Below are 18075 nucleotides of genomic sequence, written 5' to 3' on the forward strand. Positions count from 1 at the left end.
TGGCTCATGGCAATGCCAGATCCTTAACCCACTGAGCGAGATCAGGGATCGAACCTGCAACCTCATGGTTCCTAGTCGGATCCGTTTCTGCTGCGCCACGACGGGAACTCCTAGCTTTATATTTCTGAAGCATAGCAAAGTTTCCTTTTATGTTCTACAGTTTGGGTGCGTTTCTTAGAAATACCACGTAAAAACTCTCACTGTTGTGAACCTAGCTCTACAATAGGCAGAAAGTTCAAGTTCCTTACGTGTTTTGGAGTCTTCTGTAGAGACATTTACCCGCGTGCTGGCTGTGATGACAACCTTGTGTCATTATTCTTCTTTCTAGGGTGCTTTGCCTTTCCCAAATACACCGTCTCATCTGACCCTGACATTCTCGCTAGGAAGTGCACGTAATTACCTCTATTTCGTGTGAACAGAAGCTGCAAAGTACGTACGTGTGAAATGTTCTAAAGCTCAGGACCTTTTTGTGTGGTGCGTGGGTTTATGCTCAGTAATATGGGGAGAGTTTAGGGCAGTCTATTTAGAAGTCTGCAGGTGCAGAGGATGAGAAAAATCCCCAGTCCCACCTCATCTGGTATCATCTCATATTACTGAAAATGCAAAAGAATTATCCCACTGCTTTACCACCCAAATATGCAGAAACATAAAAGGGGGGAAAATTCTGCTATAGTTCCCCTCGGCTTGTTACGTATGAGTTTAAAAGTAACTACTCCCCCCCCCCCATTCTTAATGTTTTATAAGAGCAAATGTAGGTGAATGAAAGCCCCCAATGTTATTCCGTCAGAACACAGTCTCGCAGCTTACCACATTTTTTTTAAAGAGGAAAATTCTATTGCATGTATGGCTCTTGATATCCATAAAGATGAACTAGGTGAGCAGTTGTTCTGATCGTTTTGAAAAAAACCTATTTATGGGGCTCCATAAAACTATGCAATTTAAGTCTGAACCTCTTTACACGTATGAACCAGCTGGCCGTATTAAACCAATGAATAATTTTGAGCTACTTAAACATGCTCTAACCTCGAGATGAATCTAATGCTTTGGTTATGGTCCGTATGTAGACATATCCCTTAATTAGAGTTTAAAATTTAAGCACCTAGAATTATCCTACATATTTGAGAGTAATGTATATACATTAATCACCTGCCTTGGGGATTTCACACAGATAGCGCTCTGCAAATCCGTACTCTATGACCAAGAGTAAGTTTTTTTAAATACATGCCATCAAACAGCCCCTATTCACATGTCACTAAAATGCCTGTCTGCAACTGAATCTAAGTCTACAGAATCAACTTGTCTAAGATGTACTTGAAAAATTGTAGTAGTTACAGAAGCCTTCTTTTATCTGTCATTTTGAGCTTTCATGTCTCTGGCAGGGGAAAATAGAGTTATTCTATTTGCTTCCTAGGACACATAGGGGCCCTAGGTCTTTCTGAAATAGTCCTAAGTGTATCGATTTGTCCACCAAGTGTCAAATCTGAACCAACACAGGAAGCTACACAATCAGCTGGCTTAATAAATGAGAACATCTTAAGGATTTGCCCATTTTCAGCAGATAATTTCAAGCAACAGTATATTTTTTAAATGAATCATCACTGAAAGATGTTCAGCTTTCATTTCTGATCTGTCTGGTGGTTGGCCAAAGAGACAAAAGAAGGAAAGGAAAACCGCTTTTAATATTAAGAGAACAAGTCAAATGGCCAACAAACATTTACTGAAGACTTAAGGTACAGCTCGGAATCTTGAGAGATTTCCAAGAGGAATAAGCTCTCTTTACAGGCCTCGACAGGCTGCCTCCACAACATGGAGAAGGGGCTCATATACCACCAAGAGGTTGGAAGACGAGAGCTAATGTTTAGAGTGTCACTGCAGCTGACTTGACTCCCCAAACCATGTTTTATCGGCATTATTCAAACCTAACTTTGTAAGATCATGTTCCATCCCTTTCAATGGTTATTTTCTAACACAGCTACTAGATCCGATCCTATAGAGTGCTGAAATTCTAGATTTGCTATAGTAGAAACAAAATAAGGCTATCTAAAGGCGGCTATATTAGTCCATGAAAATTCAAGTCTATACTTTTATCCAAACCCAAGAGCTTAACTAATTTAGTTATTTCCAACTTAAGTGCAAGTCAGGTTAGCACAAATACCAAGGCCTTAAAGGGACAAGTCTATAAATGCAAACGTCCATCCGCAAATTAGCAAAATAATATAGAATCTCAGGAGATCTCACTTTCTCTGGGTTTGAATAATCACATTGGTCAAGAATGTATTTAAGATTTGTAAATTCTTCATATTTCTTTTTTTTTTCCCTAGGGCCACACTGAGGCATATGGAGGTTTCCAGGCTTGGGGTCTAATCGGAGCTGAAGCTGCCGGCCTACACCACAGCCATAGCCACAGCCATGCCGAATCCTTAATCACTGAGCAAGGCCAGGGATCGAACCCAGGTCCTCATGGATGCTAGTCAGGTTCGCTAACTGCTGCACCACGACAGGAACTCCCAATTCCTCATGTTTCTATTCTCAGCAAATGATTCACTCAGATGAGAAAGGAGATGTGTGGAAATGGCAACTTCTCAGGAATTCCCTACTTCGCAGTAACTTTCACAATCAGAATAATATGCCTCAAACAAAACACAAAATGAAGAGGTGAAACTGCAGGAGGAATCTAGGAAACCAAACAGCCTCATCTGTTTATGCTAGAATCATGTCATATTGTTGATCAAGCCAATTTTTTTTTTTTTTTAAGAAGAGTAATTTCCCCCAAACACTCTGAAAGAAGAGTTAAAAGCAACAAAAAAAGCACCGTGGCCCAATGCGAATTCTTGAGCAGTCTGGATCGTATCTCAGAGCTGCACCTGTTGATTCTACTCCTGTTCCTCCAATTCGCTCCTGCGAACTATCATTAGTATCGCTGGTCCACAGACTAAACAGAAACGGAGAAGAGCAAACAGGGCTCTGTTGTCAACAGGAAGCCAGGGAGCACTGTGCCGTGCCCAGAGGGCAGGGCTGGATTCATGCCGCAAATACACCGGGAGCTTCTGCGTGCGCCAGAGCTGGTGCCAGCCCCTAGTGACACCAGGTGCTGAGTCAGCACAGAGCTTAGAAGACAGGTGCACGCACACCTCGTGCCGAGACGACAGAGTCAGCCAAGTGCTACCCGTGCTGAGGAGGGAGACGGGAGTCTGAAGGAGCAAGTCAGGAGGGTTTGTGGAGAAGGTGACAGAAGAATCGAGACTGGGAGGAGAAAGGGCTTCTTGGGAGGCAGGAAATGGGCGGGAGCTCATTTCCACAGAGGAAAGAGGCCACAGGAAGCCTCTGGAAGGTAGTGATCTTCAGTGGTAGGAAGATCTGATGTACTCAACGCTTCCAGGACGGAAAATGGGGAGACCAGTGCAGCTGATGCAGCGGGGCAGCCCAAGCTTGGGGGTGCCCAGCTGGAAAGCAAGGGACAGGAGGTCCAACCCGAGTTCCAAATGATGGCTCACAAGGGGACTGTCATTCTGTCCCTGTGCTCCTATCTGAAAACTATATGCTAGACAGAACAACCAGGAGATGGTTAAACACGGGTCAGGAAGAAGAGAGAATGCCTACTTCTCCCCAAGGCAGGGAAAGCCTCTGCGCCCCCGCCTCCGCCGTGGACCATACCCCCCCACCTGCAAGCTCCCGTCTGCATCCGTTAAAGACCCTTGCACCCAGGTGTCAGAGAACATTCGCAAGTCATTCGAGAAGCGAAGGGTCCCTACCTGGCTTTGGAATGATTATGGCCACAGGGACGCCAGAGCCACGTGACGGCAGGTGGAGGGACACCATAAATGGTGCAAGTCAGGACCTGTCTGCTGCCCAGCGGGTGGAGGGTCGGGTCCGGGAAGGATGACACAGCCTTTTCGTAAATCTGGGGTTTCACTGAAAGGAGAAAACGGGGCAGGGGTCAGGAGCTATTCGCACGACCCTCTCCTGGGCCACACTCTCGCTGGGTTTCATGTCAGGGAAACACACACAGGGACAAAAACAAAACAAAACAAAAAACCCACAAATGCAATGTGTGATTACAACGCCAACTGAAAAGAAGTAGAAGTGTTGTAAGAACATTTAAAAAAGTGATTCCCGAGCTCCCACTGTGGCTGAACGGGTTAAGAGCCCAATTGGTATCCATGAGGAGGTGGGTTAAGGATCCTGTGTTGCCGTGGCCGTGGTGCAGGCCAGCAGCTGCAGCTCCAATTCGACCCCTAGCCTGGGACCCTCCATATGCTGCAGGTGAAACCCTAGAAAGACGAAAGAAAAAAGCGATTTCATGGTACGTGTAACACCATCACCACGATAAAAAAAAGTCCCATCGCTTATGGAAGAAAACAAGCAAACATGAAATGTCTGTGATGGGGGCATAAGCGGCCTTTAAAGTAATTAAGGAAAATTTTGTTTTCTTTGATGTTGTTCTCATTGACTTCGGAATGACAAACTTTCATGAATCGTACCCCCTACCAGAACCAGAAGAAAGCAGCACAGTGGACTTACCATTTACAATGAGAGTGGTGGTGAGGTTTTTAAACACATTTGACTGTTTTATGCCCAGCAGGATTGTGTAAGCCCCCGAATCTTCTGCAGTTACATCTTTGATAATTAATGAATAGCCACGCACCAGATAGCGGGCAGATTTCTCAGTGGCTGGAATCCCATCTTTCAACCTGGGGTTAAGCACACGTGTGGTCAGTAAGTCATTTGACACCGCCTTGCAGATAGCACTTTTTCACACTGCCATTGCAGGACGTGAGCTCGAGGCTGAGACGTCGAGAGCCTTTGATCCCCCAACACTCATTTAAAAGATTTAGACCCGGGCTTTTTATCGAGCCAAGTGGGATTTTTCGACTGGGAGACACCTCATAGTCTGTTGGCGAAGAGGGAGAAGTAAACTGAGCAGACAGACAAGGTGTGGCTGCAGGTACCCCCAGGGATGCTGGCCGCCACTGTGACTTAAGTATTAACCCAGAAGCACTGGCTGATTCCATCCGAGATGTTTTTCCAGAGTTCACCATGAGGCTCCACTGGCAATACCAGGGTCATTGTGAGTCAGATCAACTAGATCACTTCTCCAGATAAAAATAAAAATAGCCCTTCCTATTGTGGGCTCATGTGGAGTTCTTATTAGTTATAGAAAATGGTCACACCGGTTGTCCCTTTCATGGACTATGGTGAAATCAAGGTTATCAAGGTTTGTTTTTTTTTCTCCCCTTGAGGAAGAACAGTTCAGGCACAAGACTCACAAACAAAAGATATAAACTTAAAAAAAAATGTAACTGTAAAGACAGACTCAATGCCTCCACATGACGCATGCAGAACTGAGAGTCGGGCTTGAATGCTTGTCCTGGCTCCATCAGGGTGCTCTGACTTGACCCATCCACTTGAGGCCCAGTTTCTCCCAGAGCTCTCTGAATCGAAAAACTCTCTGATTTCATTGAAGTACAGCTCTTTAAGACGGGCATTTGAATGTTAGGAGGAAATTATTGTGTTCTGCCTAAAGCTATAATATTAGGAATGGCATCAGGTCGTAGTCAACGCATGCATGACACACTAGGCAAGCAAATTCCCATTACTAGGAGTTCCCTGGTGGCCTAGCAGTGAAGGATGAGGTGTTGTCATTGCTGTGGCACAGGTTTGATCCCTGGGGCCTGGAAACTTCTGCATGCCAGCCCCCCGCCCCCCAAAAATCCCCATGACTTGTGGGTCTCCTTTCCAAAGCAGCTAAAATGCCTAGGCTCTATTTTATGATTACAAATCCCATTTTAATATTAGTTATTTCCTCTTAAGAACTCAGTATTTTAAAAAATGGATTCTGTGTGTATGTTAGGTTCTTGCTACTTTGTTATTAAAGAAATTCCTAGTTCAACAGGTGGGAGTCCTCTGAGGCCATGAACCTCCAAGACTGATTCCTCTTTGGGAAGAATGAATGTTCTTAGGAAATTTACTATGGACCTTTTTAGGTATCATGAAACCAAAAAATTATCTTTTCGACTAAGAAAGCGTGAGGGGCACAGTACAGAGGCTCACATTCTCTTTCATGCCCTACTAACTCTCTGAGGAAACTGCAAACAAACCCTATTGTTACCGACCTGGGTTCTTGGCCCTCCTTAATCAATAGAAATTGATAAGAGGCCAGACAAGAAATTCAGACAGGGCTTTATTGGGGCCCTGGCTGCCGGGCCAGCAGACAAAGCCAACAGGTTTCCTTGCTCGCTGCCCTCCCCTCCTCCCCCCCAGGGGCAAAAGGCGAGCTGGCTCCTTATAGGGGGCCAGGGTAGGGCTGCTTCAGGCGGTCTGCCCACCCCTTCACCGCGGTGTTGTGTGCAATCGGGGGACGCTAGTACCCTGCTTTCGCAGGCTCTTCAGAAGGGGAAGCTGGGGTCCTCGTTGTTTTCTTTGTATCGTGCCCATCAAGAAGTGCCCATGCGCAGTTTTTTTTTTTTTTTTTTTTTTTTTAGCCTAGTAGCGTTTCTTTGCATTTTGTTGCGGAGGGGGAGGTATTTGTCCAGGTGCAAGCACGGCAGCCACGGCAGCCAAGGGTCCCAGGTCCCAGCCTGTGTCAATGTGATACTGAAAGCAAAACAAGCCCTGGTGGAGGAGATTCGAAAATGGCCCCATGTCCATATCGTATGGCTTGTTTTCCTAATCAGTTTTGTACGATACTCTTTGTTTAGAATGTAATGGCTGGAGCCCAAGATACCGGCGTTTAGAAATGATTTAACAACATGACTGCAGATTATAAACAGATTACATTGTCTGACATCAGGTGGTGTGCTAGCATTTAAATTAAAAAAAAAAAAAAAAGCCTGCTTAAAGAGTTTCTGGGTATCTAAAACTTTGAGCCAAAAAAACCTTAATTGCTTCAAGTAGGGCCAGGCGTGCACCCCTGCTGCTGAGTAAGACTTGTCTCTATTAATGTTTGTTCAATTTTAAAACAAGAGTGGAAGTTTCAGCCCAGCTGTATCTAAAGAATTATTTTCCGATAATAGAAGAATTATTATCCTCATCACAAGGGCTCACTTCTTCAGGGTTAATAGAGCATGTTACGAATTCAAGATGCTTCCTAATCGAGTTGCCCAACATAATCCATTCAGAGCACGTTGACATCATAGAAAGACTTAGGGAGGCAGAAATTTAGCCACCGCGAGTAAATGACTAAACTGAAGCGAGCGCTCAAAAAACCCTAATCCCTTGCTGCATCCTGTGACAAGACTCTCTTGCCCCTCCAGCCCTTCCCATCCCCGCTCTCCTCCCCCGCCCCCAGCCCAGAAATCAGCCCTACTGCTGTCTGGGAAACTTATCCCAACTTTTTTTTCCCCCCCCAGGACTTGGAGTCACTGGGACCCTGCATCCTCCGACTGAGCGACTGAGCGAACAGAACTGTGGTCTTACCATACAACTTCCGGCGTTGGGAAGGCCTTCGCTTTCACAGAGAGCCGGTAAGACCGCTTGCCAGCTACGGTCTCAAGCACCTGCTGTTTTCGATGCTTCACAGTGATGAATGCTTTGTCTTTGAAAGGAGAAGTGATCAATCCATTAGAAAAGGCTACATTTGTGTAAACAAAACAGAAACCGCCAACCTGAGGCCTCTTGAAAGGAAGGTGCAACCAATGAATACATAGAGCTGGAATTAGGATCAAGGCCAGCGGTGAACCCAAATACTGATCAGTGAATAAAATCATCTCAAAGTACCCTTACTGACGAAATACTTTCAAAATTGGCCCAAGGTCATAAAGTCCCAGGAACACAAAAACACATGGGCAGGGCGACAAAAAGTAAGACACCTTAAGGATCTCTGTTATAATAACAAAAACGTATAGTAACACCTGTAAAAATCAACCCGGCTAATATCAGTACGATGGGAAAAAGTTGTTCCATGTGCTCCAAAACAGTTTTGATAGAAAAACCAGCTGAAGAAAGTCAAAAGGATATCAAAAACCATTGGTAGAATTGTCCCATAGTGTCTGCTCCTTACAGTTTTTCTTTTCATCAGGAAAAATAAATATGGTTTTTAGGGAGTCTCGAGAGATTTAAGCATTTTTAACAGAATTTGCCCATTGGATGGGGGGGATAGGCTGGGGGTTTGGGATGAAAATGCTGTAAAACTGGGTTGTGGTGATCGTTGTACAACTCTAATAAAATTAACTGAGTTAAAAAAAACAGAATTTGCCTATTGGAATTAAGCAGTAATATTAGGATTTCACGAGAGCAAAACCAGGGGTAAAAGAGCATCAGTCAGTCCTAAATAAGTCATCACATCATACTTTTCTCTAAATTGGTAGTACCTGCAGAATTTCTCCCAGAAAGTCAAAGTGATTGTATTTTTCTGTTTTGTTTATATGGGACACTAAAGAAAGAATTTCATATAGACCATAATATGACCTAATTGAATTATTAACCACAATAAACTTGTAAGGAAGAGTCTCTAGCCTATGCAAAAGTACTAAATTTAGAGAGCAATGAGGAGTTCCCTGGTGGTCTGTGGTCTAGTGGTTAGGATTTAGTGCTTTCACTCTGCAGCCTAGGTGCGGTCTCTGGTCTGGGAACTGAGATCCTGCTTCAGGCCATGGCATGCCATGGCCAAAAAAAGTGGGATGGCAGGGAGTCTGGGGTTAGTAGATGCAAACTATTGCTTTGAACGTGGATAAGTAATGAGGTCCTGCTGTAGAGCACAGGGAACTGTATGCAGTCTCTTGGCATAGACCATCATATGATGGAAGAAAATATAAGAAAAGGAATGCAGGTATATGTAGGACCATGCTGTACAGCAGAAATTGGCACAACACTGTAAACCAACTCGACTTTAATAAAAAAAAATAAATTCAATAAATAAAATGCACTTAATGCTCTTCGACGGGGCAGAAGGGACAGTTATATTTGTTCATGACAATCGTACCTCTGGGCCAAAAGCACCTTTCCTTATTTTACAGACCCCCCGCCCCCAAATCTGCAAAGATTAGAAAACAGAGCGGGCGTGGCTTACCGTAGATATGCACTGAGGTGTTAACAGATCTGAAGGATGGGCCGCTTTTCACGCGACAGGTGTAAAGCCCTTTGTCTTTGTTCTGCACTTTGTCAATAACAAGGATGCTGTAGAAGACGTTGTTATCAGAATGGCTTTGGTCGATGCGTCGCCTTACAGAGGCTCTCTTATTTACCTAGAAAGGAAACGTGTAATTAATGTAGAGGCAGTAAGAGTTTGTGCTTCAAGCTGCCGCATTTCTCAGAGGCTCCCTCAGATCAGTGTTTTATTTATTTATCTATTTATTTTGTCTTTTTGCCATTTCTTGGGCTGCTCCCGCGGCATATGGAGGTTCCCAGGCTAGGGGTCGAATCGGAGCTGGAGCCACCGGCCTACATCACAGCCACAGCAACGCAGGATCCGAGCCGCGTCTGCAACCTACACCACAGCTCACGGCAACGCTGGATCCTTAACCCACTGAGCAAGGGCAGGGACTGAACCCGCAACCTCCTGGTTCCTAGTCGGATTCGTTAACCACTGCGCCACGACGGGAACTCCCAGATCAGTGTTTTATGCCACAAGGCCAGCCCCTCGCGGGGGAAACGCGTTCTGGCAGCCTGCCGGGGCACTTTGTTTTCGTCAAATGGACTCTCACTCTCCTCATTTCAGCCGTTCCTCGCGGCAGCCTGGTGAGCTGGGCAGGGTGACTGCCCCGGTGCAGACGGAGAGAGCGAAGCGTCCGAGACACTGGCCAAAGCAGGCGGGGATCTCGGGCCTTGGCGTGTAAATCCAACACCTTCCCCCGCCCACAGCTCTCTAACCAGTGACCTGTCCTCTAGGCCTGGGCAACGCACCCAGACTCGGGAGCAATCGTCCCTAGCGTCTGGATGAATGGCAGAGTTTCTCCTAACAAGTCTCCATGTGAGTTTTGCGTGTGCTTCCTTCCTAGAAACGAAGGGAAAGCTAGGCAGGTGGGCCACACCTATTTCGCTGTTGCACTATGTTAGCAAGGCCTGCCCATGTCTGCTAAATCCCACTGGATCTGGGCACCTGCAAAGCCAGCGGGACAAGTTCCGCCTGGGTCTGGGGGCCTGCAAAGCCCCAGGCACTCTGGGGGTGGGGAGACGACCAGGCCTCGGGCTCAGCGGGGGTAAACTGGCCACAATGACCCACCCGCCCACTACTGGTTTTGCGAAGATGAGGTCACACTGCCTTTTCCTTTCATTGTTCTTTCCTTTTTCTTTTTTTTTTTGAAGCATTACATTTTATAACAGAATATGTTATTTCCTCCGCTCAGTCTGTCCCCATAGAGAGGCATGGAAAAGACGTTGGAAGCTGACCAAAGTCATCTTTGGATCTTGAACATATAGCTCTCCTCTGTGCCACGTTGGAGAAATTCTACCCACCTGTCCTTTTACGGCCCTGGTGGCACAGACTCACGTCACACCGTTTTCTCTGTTCTCGGCAGTGACCAGAGAGAAAACACCAGTCACTCCCATCAAAAATCAGAGCATCGGTCCCCTGGATTTTCAGCAGCTCTGTTCATATAGGTATTACTTCTTCCTTCTCCCTTCGAGAGCTCTTTCCTTCCCAAGCTGCAGCCACAGAAGTATTGTTTCTGCCTTGGTATCCTAAAACCACCCCTGGGTTTTAGAACTGCTCAGATAGCACAGCTGCCAGCAGCCACACGGGGCTATTTAAATTTAAATTAAAATTTGGAATTCCCGTTGTGGCACAGCAGAAACGAATCCGACCAGTGACCACGAGGTTTCGGGTTCAATCCCTGGCCTTGCTCGGTGGGTTAAGGATCCAGCATTGCGGTGGCTGGCAGCTATAGCTCCTATTCAACTCCCCTAGCCTGGGCACCTCCATATGCCGAGGTGCAGCCCTAAAAAGTAAAATAATTAATCAATTAAAATACAAAAGTAGGGAGTTCCTGCTGTGGCTCAGTGGGTTAAGAATCCGACTGCAGTGGCTCAGGTCACTGAGGAGGTGCAGGTTTGGCCCACAGCCCAATGGGTTAGAGATCCAGTGTTGCTGCACCTGTGGCGTGGGTCTCAGCTGTGGCTCAGATTCAGTCCCTGGTCCAGGAACTTTGATATGCTGCAAATCAAACAAATTAAACATTCAGATCCTTAGTCCCACAAGCCACATTTCAAGTGCTATTGGGCATATGCGGCTAGTGGTTAGCATATTGGCCAGCAGAGATATGGACCGCTTCCCTGACAGAACGTTCTGCAGGACAGTGCCATTTTCAAAGGTCATGGGCATTCAGCAGGTGCATCACCACACTCTTACAGCAGAGTAAGATGTACGTTTCTTCCCTCTTTGCATTTATTAGGAATGTATGATTTCTCTCAAAACCCAGAACCTATTGCTACCAGTCCTAGCATTTTTATTTCAATGAAATAATACCATTCTTTGGAAAATACTTTATGACTAAAGAGTTCTTAATCTGTCCCTACGGGCCACTTGTGGCACCTTCATGTTGCTAAGTTATTCTATGGCAAGAAAAGTTTATACCGTACAGCACAGGGAATAAAGTCCAATATTCTAGAATAACTTTAAATATAGTCTGTAAAAGTTTTGAACCACTATGTTGTACACCTGAAATGAAAATAATATTGTAAATCAACTCTACCGCAATTAAAAAAAAAAAAAAGCTTGGGGCTGATGCATTAATCTTCTGTACATAACATAATCATAAGTTAACTTCGCGATTGGGTCGTCTGAGTGACATAACAAGTAATTTCCTTGGGATGTGCCACATCAATCAGAGAGAGGCAGGAAATGGCACTGGGACCACTGCCAGGCATTTCTTATTAGTTTATGGTGGATCCCCCATCTACACATTTTTTAAAAAATGATCATTTGTAAGGATGTTTAATTTGAATAAGGGAACCCTATCTTCATGCTACTCCTTTTTCTCAAGGACAGAATCACTCCTTTGTCACCTAACAAATGCAATATTGGATGGCTGGGTTGGATCTTTCCCAAACATGTTCCACTCAGGTGCCTGCCTGTCTGCCAGTCTCTGAAGTTAATGCGCCGACAACAATTTTTTGTTGTTGTTGTTACAAAAGACAGTCCCTGCCTGGCCCGGAGTGATAAACTCCCCTCTCATCTCTCAGTCCTAGAGAACAGTTTCCAAGGATGAAAACAATCCCCTTTCCCACCCAGAATCATGGAACAGAAGCACCAACCTATACAACTTCAAAACAAAGCCCCCAGACATCAAAAGGCCGTATCTTTGCATATCACGTTCACAAGCACCCAGACCAACCCCAAGGCTTCTTTATTGGCTCAAACCGCCACGGGAGTCAGAATATTCTGATTTTTTTCCCCCACCTCGAAAACGCAGTGACACTGCCTTTGCTCAAACAAAATACTGTCCTACAGAAGAAACAGGGTCACTCACTTCCCCGGGGTAACTCCAGGTCATCTGAACTCTGGTGTTCAAGGGCGTGGTGGCCGTGCAGTTGAGGACGAGAGTGTGACCTCTCAGCAGTCTGACGGGGCTCGGCGTGCTTATTCGGACATCTGTGATTGTGTTGGCTGCAAGCATAGCAAGGTAACATTTAAGAAAAAAAATCGACGTTTCATGAACTGGATAAAGCCGGGGGCACTCCGGCTTCTGGAAGATCACTTACTTTGTCGAAGCGTGAGGTAGTTTGTCTTGTACAAATGTCCATTGATGATGGTTTCACATGTCAGCAGCCCTATCTCTTTGTATGTTGCATTGGATATTATAAAACCCCTCCTACTGTCCCAGGTGATTCTCTTTCCGTCCAGCGTATCAGGTGGAAACTGGAAAAGGAAGAAAAGCATTTTCACAAAGTCATATTAGCCCTGTGATAGAAGCGTTTCCCTACTTATTCACTAACGCTGTGAAAATGTAGCTGTTATCTCAAATGAGAAGGGTGTGGGAAGAAACTTCAGTCTGTCATCGTTGGTTCGTTAATTTGCTCTGCATGGAGCCACCTCCACGTTGAGTCTGATGCATTGCAGTCAACATGCTCATCTGCTAAGAGCCTTGGCCGCAAGCTGCACCCACCAAGGAGAGGAGAGACCTCCTCACCCCGTCAGAGCCCTCGTGGGAACCCGGAGCTCTGGGCCCTTTGTAATGAACTGGTCTGAGGCTCAGGCAACCAATCGCTGTTTTTCCCCTTAGGGCTGCCACTTTGTCCTCACGGTCTCATCACCTGGAGCTTTTAACAAGCCACACATTCGCCTCCCATTTTGCCTGATTTGTTAAAGAGGCAGCTGTCTTGGAGTTGCCGCTGTGGCGCAATGAGATGGGCGGCATCTCGGGAGCGCTGGGATACGGGTTTGATCCCTGGCCTGGCACAGTGGGTTAAGGATCCGGTGTTGCTGCAGCTGCGGCTCAGGTGGCAACTGCAGATATGCTGTGGCGGGGGGGGGCGGCAAAAAAAAAAAAAAGAGGCCGCTGTCTTAAAAGGACCATAATTCTAGGTCCTCTGCAGTCCATGGCATTAACTCGGCACTTACTGCAGTTATCACTCTGGGGAAGACTGAGGGTGTCGACCCTGCCCCTGGGAGGGAAAGTTCCAGAAGCCAAGGCTGCTGACAGGGAAGAGAGCCGAAAATGGATGTGAGGCCAGAAACAGTTACGAATGCAGTGCCCCCCAATTCCTGGGAGTACCCCCAAACAGAAGAATCCACGATCTGATTCTCCGACTATGCCTCTCCTCTGTACCAAGGAGTCAATTCAAACCATCTCTGGTGGGATTAGACTTTGTAAAGGGTCACTGCCCCTAGAGCGGCCCAGCCAAGTTCCCCTGATGGCAGACTGCCAGCCAGTTTGAGCGGCAGTGGTCTGATGACTGCTGTTGTTTATCCCCAGTTGGCAAAAGGGGGGGAAAAATCAGATCACTTTCCCACAACAGATTACCAAGCTTCACAGCATCAACTGCTATAAAGAAGTTTCGAGTCTTTTGTATCTTCTTTTAAAAAGTACACTTTGGAGGGAGTTCCATTGTGGCTCAGGGGTAATGAATCCGACTAGTATCCATGAGGATGAGGGTTTGATCCCTGGCCTTGCTCAATGGGTTGGGGTTTTGGCGTTGCCATAAGCTGTGGTGTAGGTTGCAGTCATGGCTCGGATGTTGCCATAGCTGTGGCGTGAGCCAGCAGCTGCAGCTCCGATTTGACTCCTAGCCTGGGAACTTCCATATGCCACAGGGATGGCCCTAAAAAGTAAAAAAAAAAAAAAAAAAGTATACACATACACACACCCCTCGGAGTTCCCGCTGTGGCACAGTGAGTTAAGAATCTGAGTGCAGCCACTTGGGTCACTGCAGAGGCTCGGGTTCAATCCCTAGCCCGCAGTGGGTTAAAAGATCCAGTGTCACCAGGGCAACTGTCCAGGTTGCAGCTGCTGCTCAGATTCCATCCTTGGCCCGGGAACTTGCATATGCTGTAGGGGCAGCCAAAGGTGCATGGGTGCAGCCATGCACCCATCACTCTATCCATTTATCATTTACGTTTACTGCTTCTGGAAGCAGACAGGGATGTATGGTCCTACGGCAGAGATTTCTATTCCCCCATGGGTATGTCTGCATTGGTACATATCACCAGAGTGCAACTTGGGTTTGAGATGAATTGCATCCTATCTATGAAGAATGGAAAGCAATCAAAGGATGCATGTCGTTTTAGTAAATTAGGATCCTATTCGTAAACTTAGGAACCCTCCGCAGTCGGTGGGGGTGGGGAACCTTGTCTTCTAACTTAACAAACTATTAAAGGAAAAACTCAGAAAACTTCGAGCCAGGGATCGAAATCCGTGACACTATAAAAACAGGTGAAAGCAAAAGCAATGTGCTGAATCTCAAAGACAGACTGGCTGCCAAACTTCTCTGCGCGACTTACAAACACATGGAAATCTCCTCTGCAGTGTTTCCCTTTCTCACCTACCCGTTCCTGCCACTGGCTGTAGCCACTGAAAAAGGAACTTGATTTCCAGCTGACAGGAGCTAAAACAGCAAAAGACTAGGTAGCTTATCAGCTGGGGCAGGTGCTGTATGTGTCAGAGGGAGGCAGACAGATGGGCAGCCCTGAAAGGCAGTACCTACAGGGAGGCTCTCGCCAGCTGAGCAGGGCTCCGCCAGTGCAGGCAGGGGCAAAGGAGAGGAGGGGACAACCCGTTAGGAAAGAAGGGACAGTAAGAGAAATGGAAGGGAAAGACATCAATTTCATACACGTGTAATAGGTTAAGTTTGGGGGTTTTTGCTGTTGTCATTTTTTTTTTTTTTGGCTGTGCCCAAAGCATGCAGAAGTTTCTGGGCCAGGGACTGAATCCGCACCACAGCAGTGACAATGCTGGATCCTAGACCACTAGGCTACCAGGGAACTCCTAGGTTAGAACATTTTCAATAAATATGTAATAAACAAAAAAACCCTTAGAATTTTATGCTTCTCTGCAAAAAGAACGTAAATATATATATATATATATATGGCTGAATCATTCTGCTGCGCAACAGAAATGGGCACAGCACTGTAAATCAACTACACTTTTAAGTTTTTAAAAAGTGAAAAAAGGGGAGTTCCCATAGTGGCTCAGCAGAAACGCATCTGACTAGCATCCACGAGGATTCAGGTTCCATCCCTGGCCTCACTCAGTGGGTTAAGGATCTGGCGTTGCTGTGAGCTGTGATGTAAGTCGCAGATGCGGCTCAGATCTGGCGTTGCTGTGGCTGTGGTGTAGGCCAGCAGCTGCAGCTCCAGTTCCTGGGTCCTAGCATGGGAACCTCCATACGCTGCAGGTGCGGCCCTGAAAAGACAAAAAAAAAAAAGAGCAACAAAAAAAGAAGAGTGAAAAAAACAGAAAAACAATTTTATACTTCTCTCCTTTTAATTACTATAGAGCTGGGTGGAAAAACAGAGAAAACTCTTATCTCCACCAAATGTTTACCTGTGGGTATTTGGGAAAGTTCCTAAAACAGACAGACGATTTGCTTGAGGGATGTATGATGACCTGCCAGTCTGCCTGGCAGGTAAGTGGCGGGGGTAAGAATTCAGGAAGCGTGGCCCTGGGCTCTGCCCTAACCACTCTGGCTGGCCTCCTTCACTAAGTAAACCATTAGCAAAAGATGACAAAAGCAGGGCAGGGGGCGGGGGGTGGGGTGGGGGTGGGGTCCAACACCCAGTGTAGCCCAGAAGCCCCTAACTCCCTGGGAGCCTCAGGTTTTTTCTGGCTCCTCTGGTGTTTCCAGCTCTGACATACAACAACTTTTATTTCCTGGCGATGATGCCCAGTTGTCACGGAAGCCAAAACCTGCCACCGAGCGGCTATATTGAGGCTTTAAATTGACAACGTATGGGAGTGAATACAGGATGACAGGGAGACGCCTCATCCTGTTTCAGGATTCAGGGTCAATAGGTGACCTCCACATTCACTCTAAACTTTTCCAACCTGACTCTCGTCACCACCAAACCCCCGCCTGAGTCCCCACCTGTACATGCCCGCAGTGCTAAGTGCTGCCTGGGACAGACAGCTTGCCCCCTGAAAGCTCTAGGCTCCCAGGATGCACTGCACTTTTCCATTTGGGGAGCTTTTATCCAACTCTCAGACTTCACGTGGCCCTGATGCTGGTGCAGCTGCATCAGCTGGCATGTAACATGGAGGTTCCCAGGCTAGGGGTCAAATCGGACCTGCAGCTGCCACCCTACACCACAGCCACAGCAAGGCCAGATCCGAGCTGCATCTGTCATCTGCACCACAGCTCATGGCAACACCAGATCCCTGATCCACTGAGAGAGGCTGGGAATGAACCCGCGTCCTCACTGATACTAGTTGGGGTTGTTTCCACTGAGCCACAACAGCAATTTCCTGTCTTTATCAGATTTTACCCTGAATCGTTTTCCTTTTCCATATGCACAATTTACAACATAATATGAACACATATCTCAAGAATAGCTTTCTCCCCCCCCCCTTTTTTTTTCTAAGAGCTTAAGTTTGGATGCCCAACAGGAGATAAATCTTTTGTTACTAGGAGCTTCCCAACTCAAACCAAAGCAAGAGCCTTAACTGCCTAGCCCTTCTACCTCTAGCAAAAATCGGGACTATTCATTTGTATAAGCAACAGAATTGCTGTTTCTGACATTTTTTTACAGGCATTGGAATCTGTGGCAATACATCAACATTTTCATAATTTTAGTTCTTCCACTGTTCACATAGATTTAGCTTACGACGTTATCACTTTATTCCATTTAAGTGCATGCACAATAGAACTTCCAGCATTTATACTTGATACTAAGAAGCTGTTGGAGAAAAAGTCTACTGAGAAAGCCCCCAAGCATCTGTAAGGTGGTTATTCCAGAGAGAGCAAAAGACTCGCAATTCCTCAGGCTCCTGCAGTAAACCCCCCGGGAGAGGAGCACTGCCCAGTTTTACCTTTTTTAAAGTAACAGAGATGTTGGGTGAGGAAACCCGGCAGGGGATGATGACTTCCTTGCCTTCAGTCATGTTTATAATCTCGGGGATCTCGCTGTGCATCTCTAAGAAAGGTCTACCTGTATCTGAACGAGAAGAAAGGAAAACACACATACATGATTGTACCGTGAACCTGCAGACACTGCGGCTGGCGAGGCGACGTGGGCACCGCCGGTGACACGCAACCCATACACCCACCTTCTTCTCCGGAATTGGGCCCTCTGGGTTTCTGCCCAGAAAAAGAATGCTTCTCTAAGAAAACCGAATTCCTTACTCAGGTCTTGGCCTTCTATCTGATGGCCCTGATGCCTCACTTTGCAAGGGGGACCTAGGGGAGAGGGGTGGTGGGGGGATGTTTCCACCTCTAGGGGGAAGAGGTGAATATTCTGCATAACCTTCTCCCTCCAGCTGTGCTAAGTGCCTCAGGAAGCTCCCTCCCAGAGCCTTTGTAACAAGTCAGGGGGGTGGGTGCAGCGGTCTGGGTCTTTGGAGCACAGATAACAGCGGATAGCCAGGTGTCAAGTTGGAGAAAGGATTAGCATGTGAATGACAGAAGCCAGCCTTCTCGGGTTTTGTGGGCCTCGAGGGCAGACCAGAGAGAGCTGGTCCGAGCTGTTTGGGGGAGGGGAAGGGGGGA

At 46.6% G+C, this 18075-nt stretch overlaps 1 protein-coding gene across 1 annotated transcript in view; it reads right to left on the reverse strand.

Moving 5' to 3' along the window:
* The window catches only part of FLT1 (fms related receptor tyrosine kinase 1), a 173596-nt gene that overhangs the window by 105655 nt on the left and 49866 nt on the right, over positions 1 to 18075 (reverse strand). Inside the window, exons 4-10 of the mRNA XM_047756428.1 lie at positions 17400 to 17524; positions 12637 to 12793; positions 12405 to 12541; positions 9008 to 9182; positions 7417 to 7534; positions 4522 to 4691; positions 3753 to 3912 (exon numbers count right to left, since the gene is read on the reverse strand). Coding sequence (XP_047612384.1) covers positions 3753 to 3912; positions 4522 to 4691; positions 7417 to 7534; positions 9008 to 9182; positions 12405 to 12541; positions 12637 to 12793; positions 17400 to 17524 — 1042 coding nt within the window. The remainder of the gene's footprint in view (positions 1 to 3752; positions 3913 to 4521; positions 4692 to 7416; positions 7535 to 9007; positions 9183 to 12404; positions 12542 to 12636; positions 12794 to 17399; positions 17525 to 18075) is intronic.

The sequence above is a fragment of the Phacochoerus africanus genome, chromosome 13 (genome assembly GCF_016906955.1).
Source record: "Phacochoerus africanus isolate WHEZ1 chromosome 13, ROS_Pafr_v1, whole genome shotgun sequence".
In the NCBI taxonomy this organism is placed as follows: Eukaryota; Metazoa; Chordata; class Mammalia; order Artiodactyla; family Suidae; genus Phacochoerus; species Phacochoerus africanus.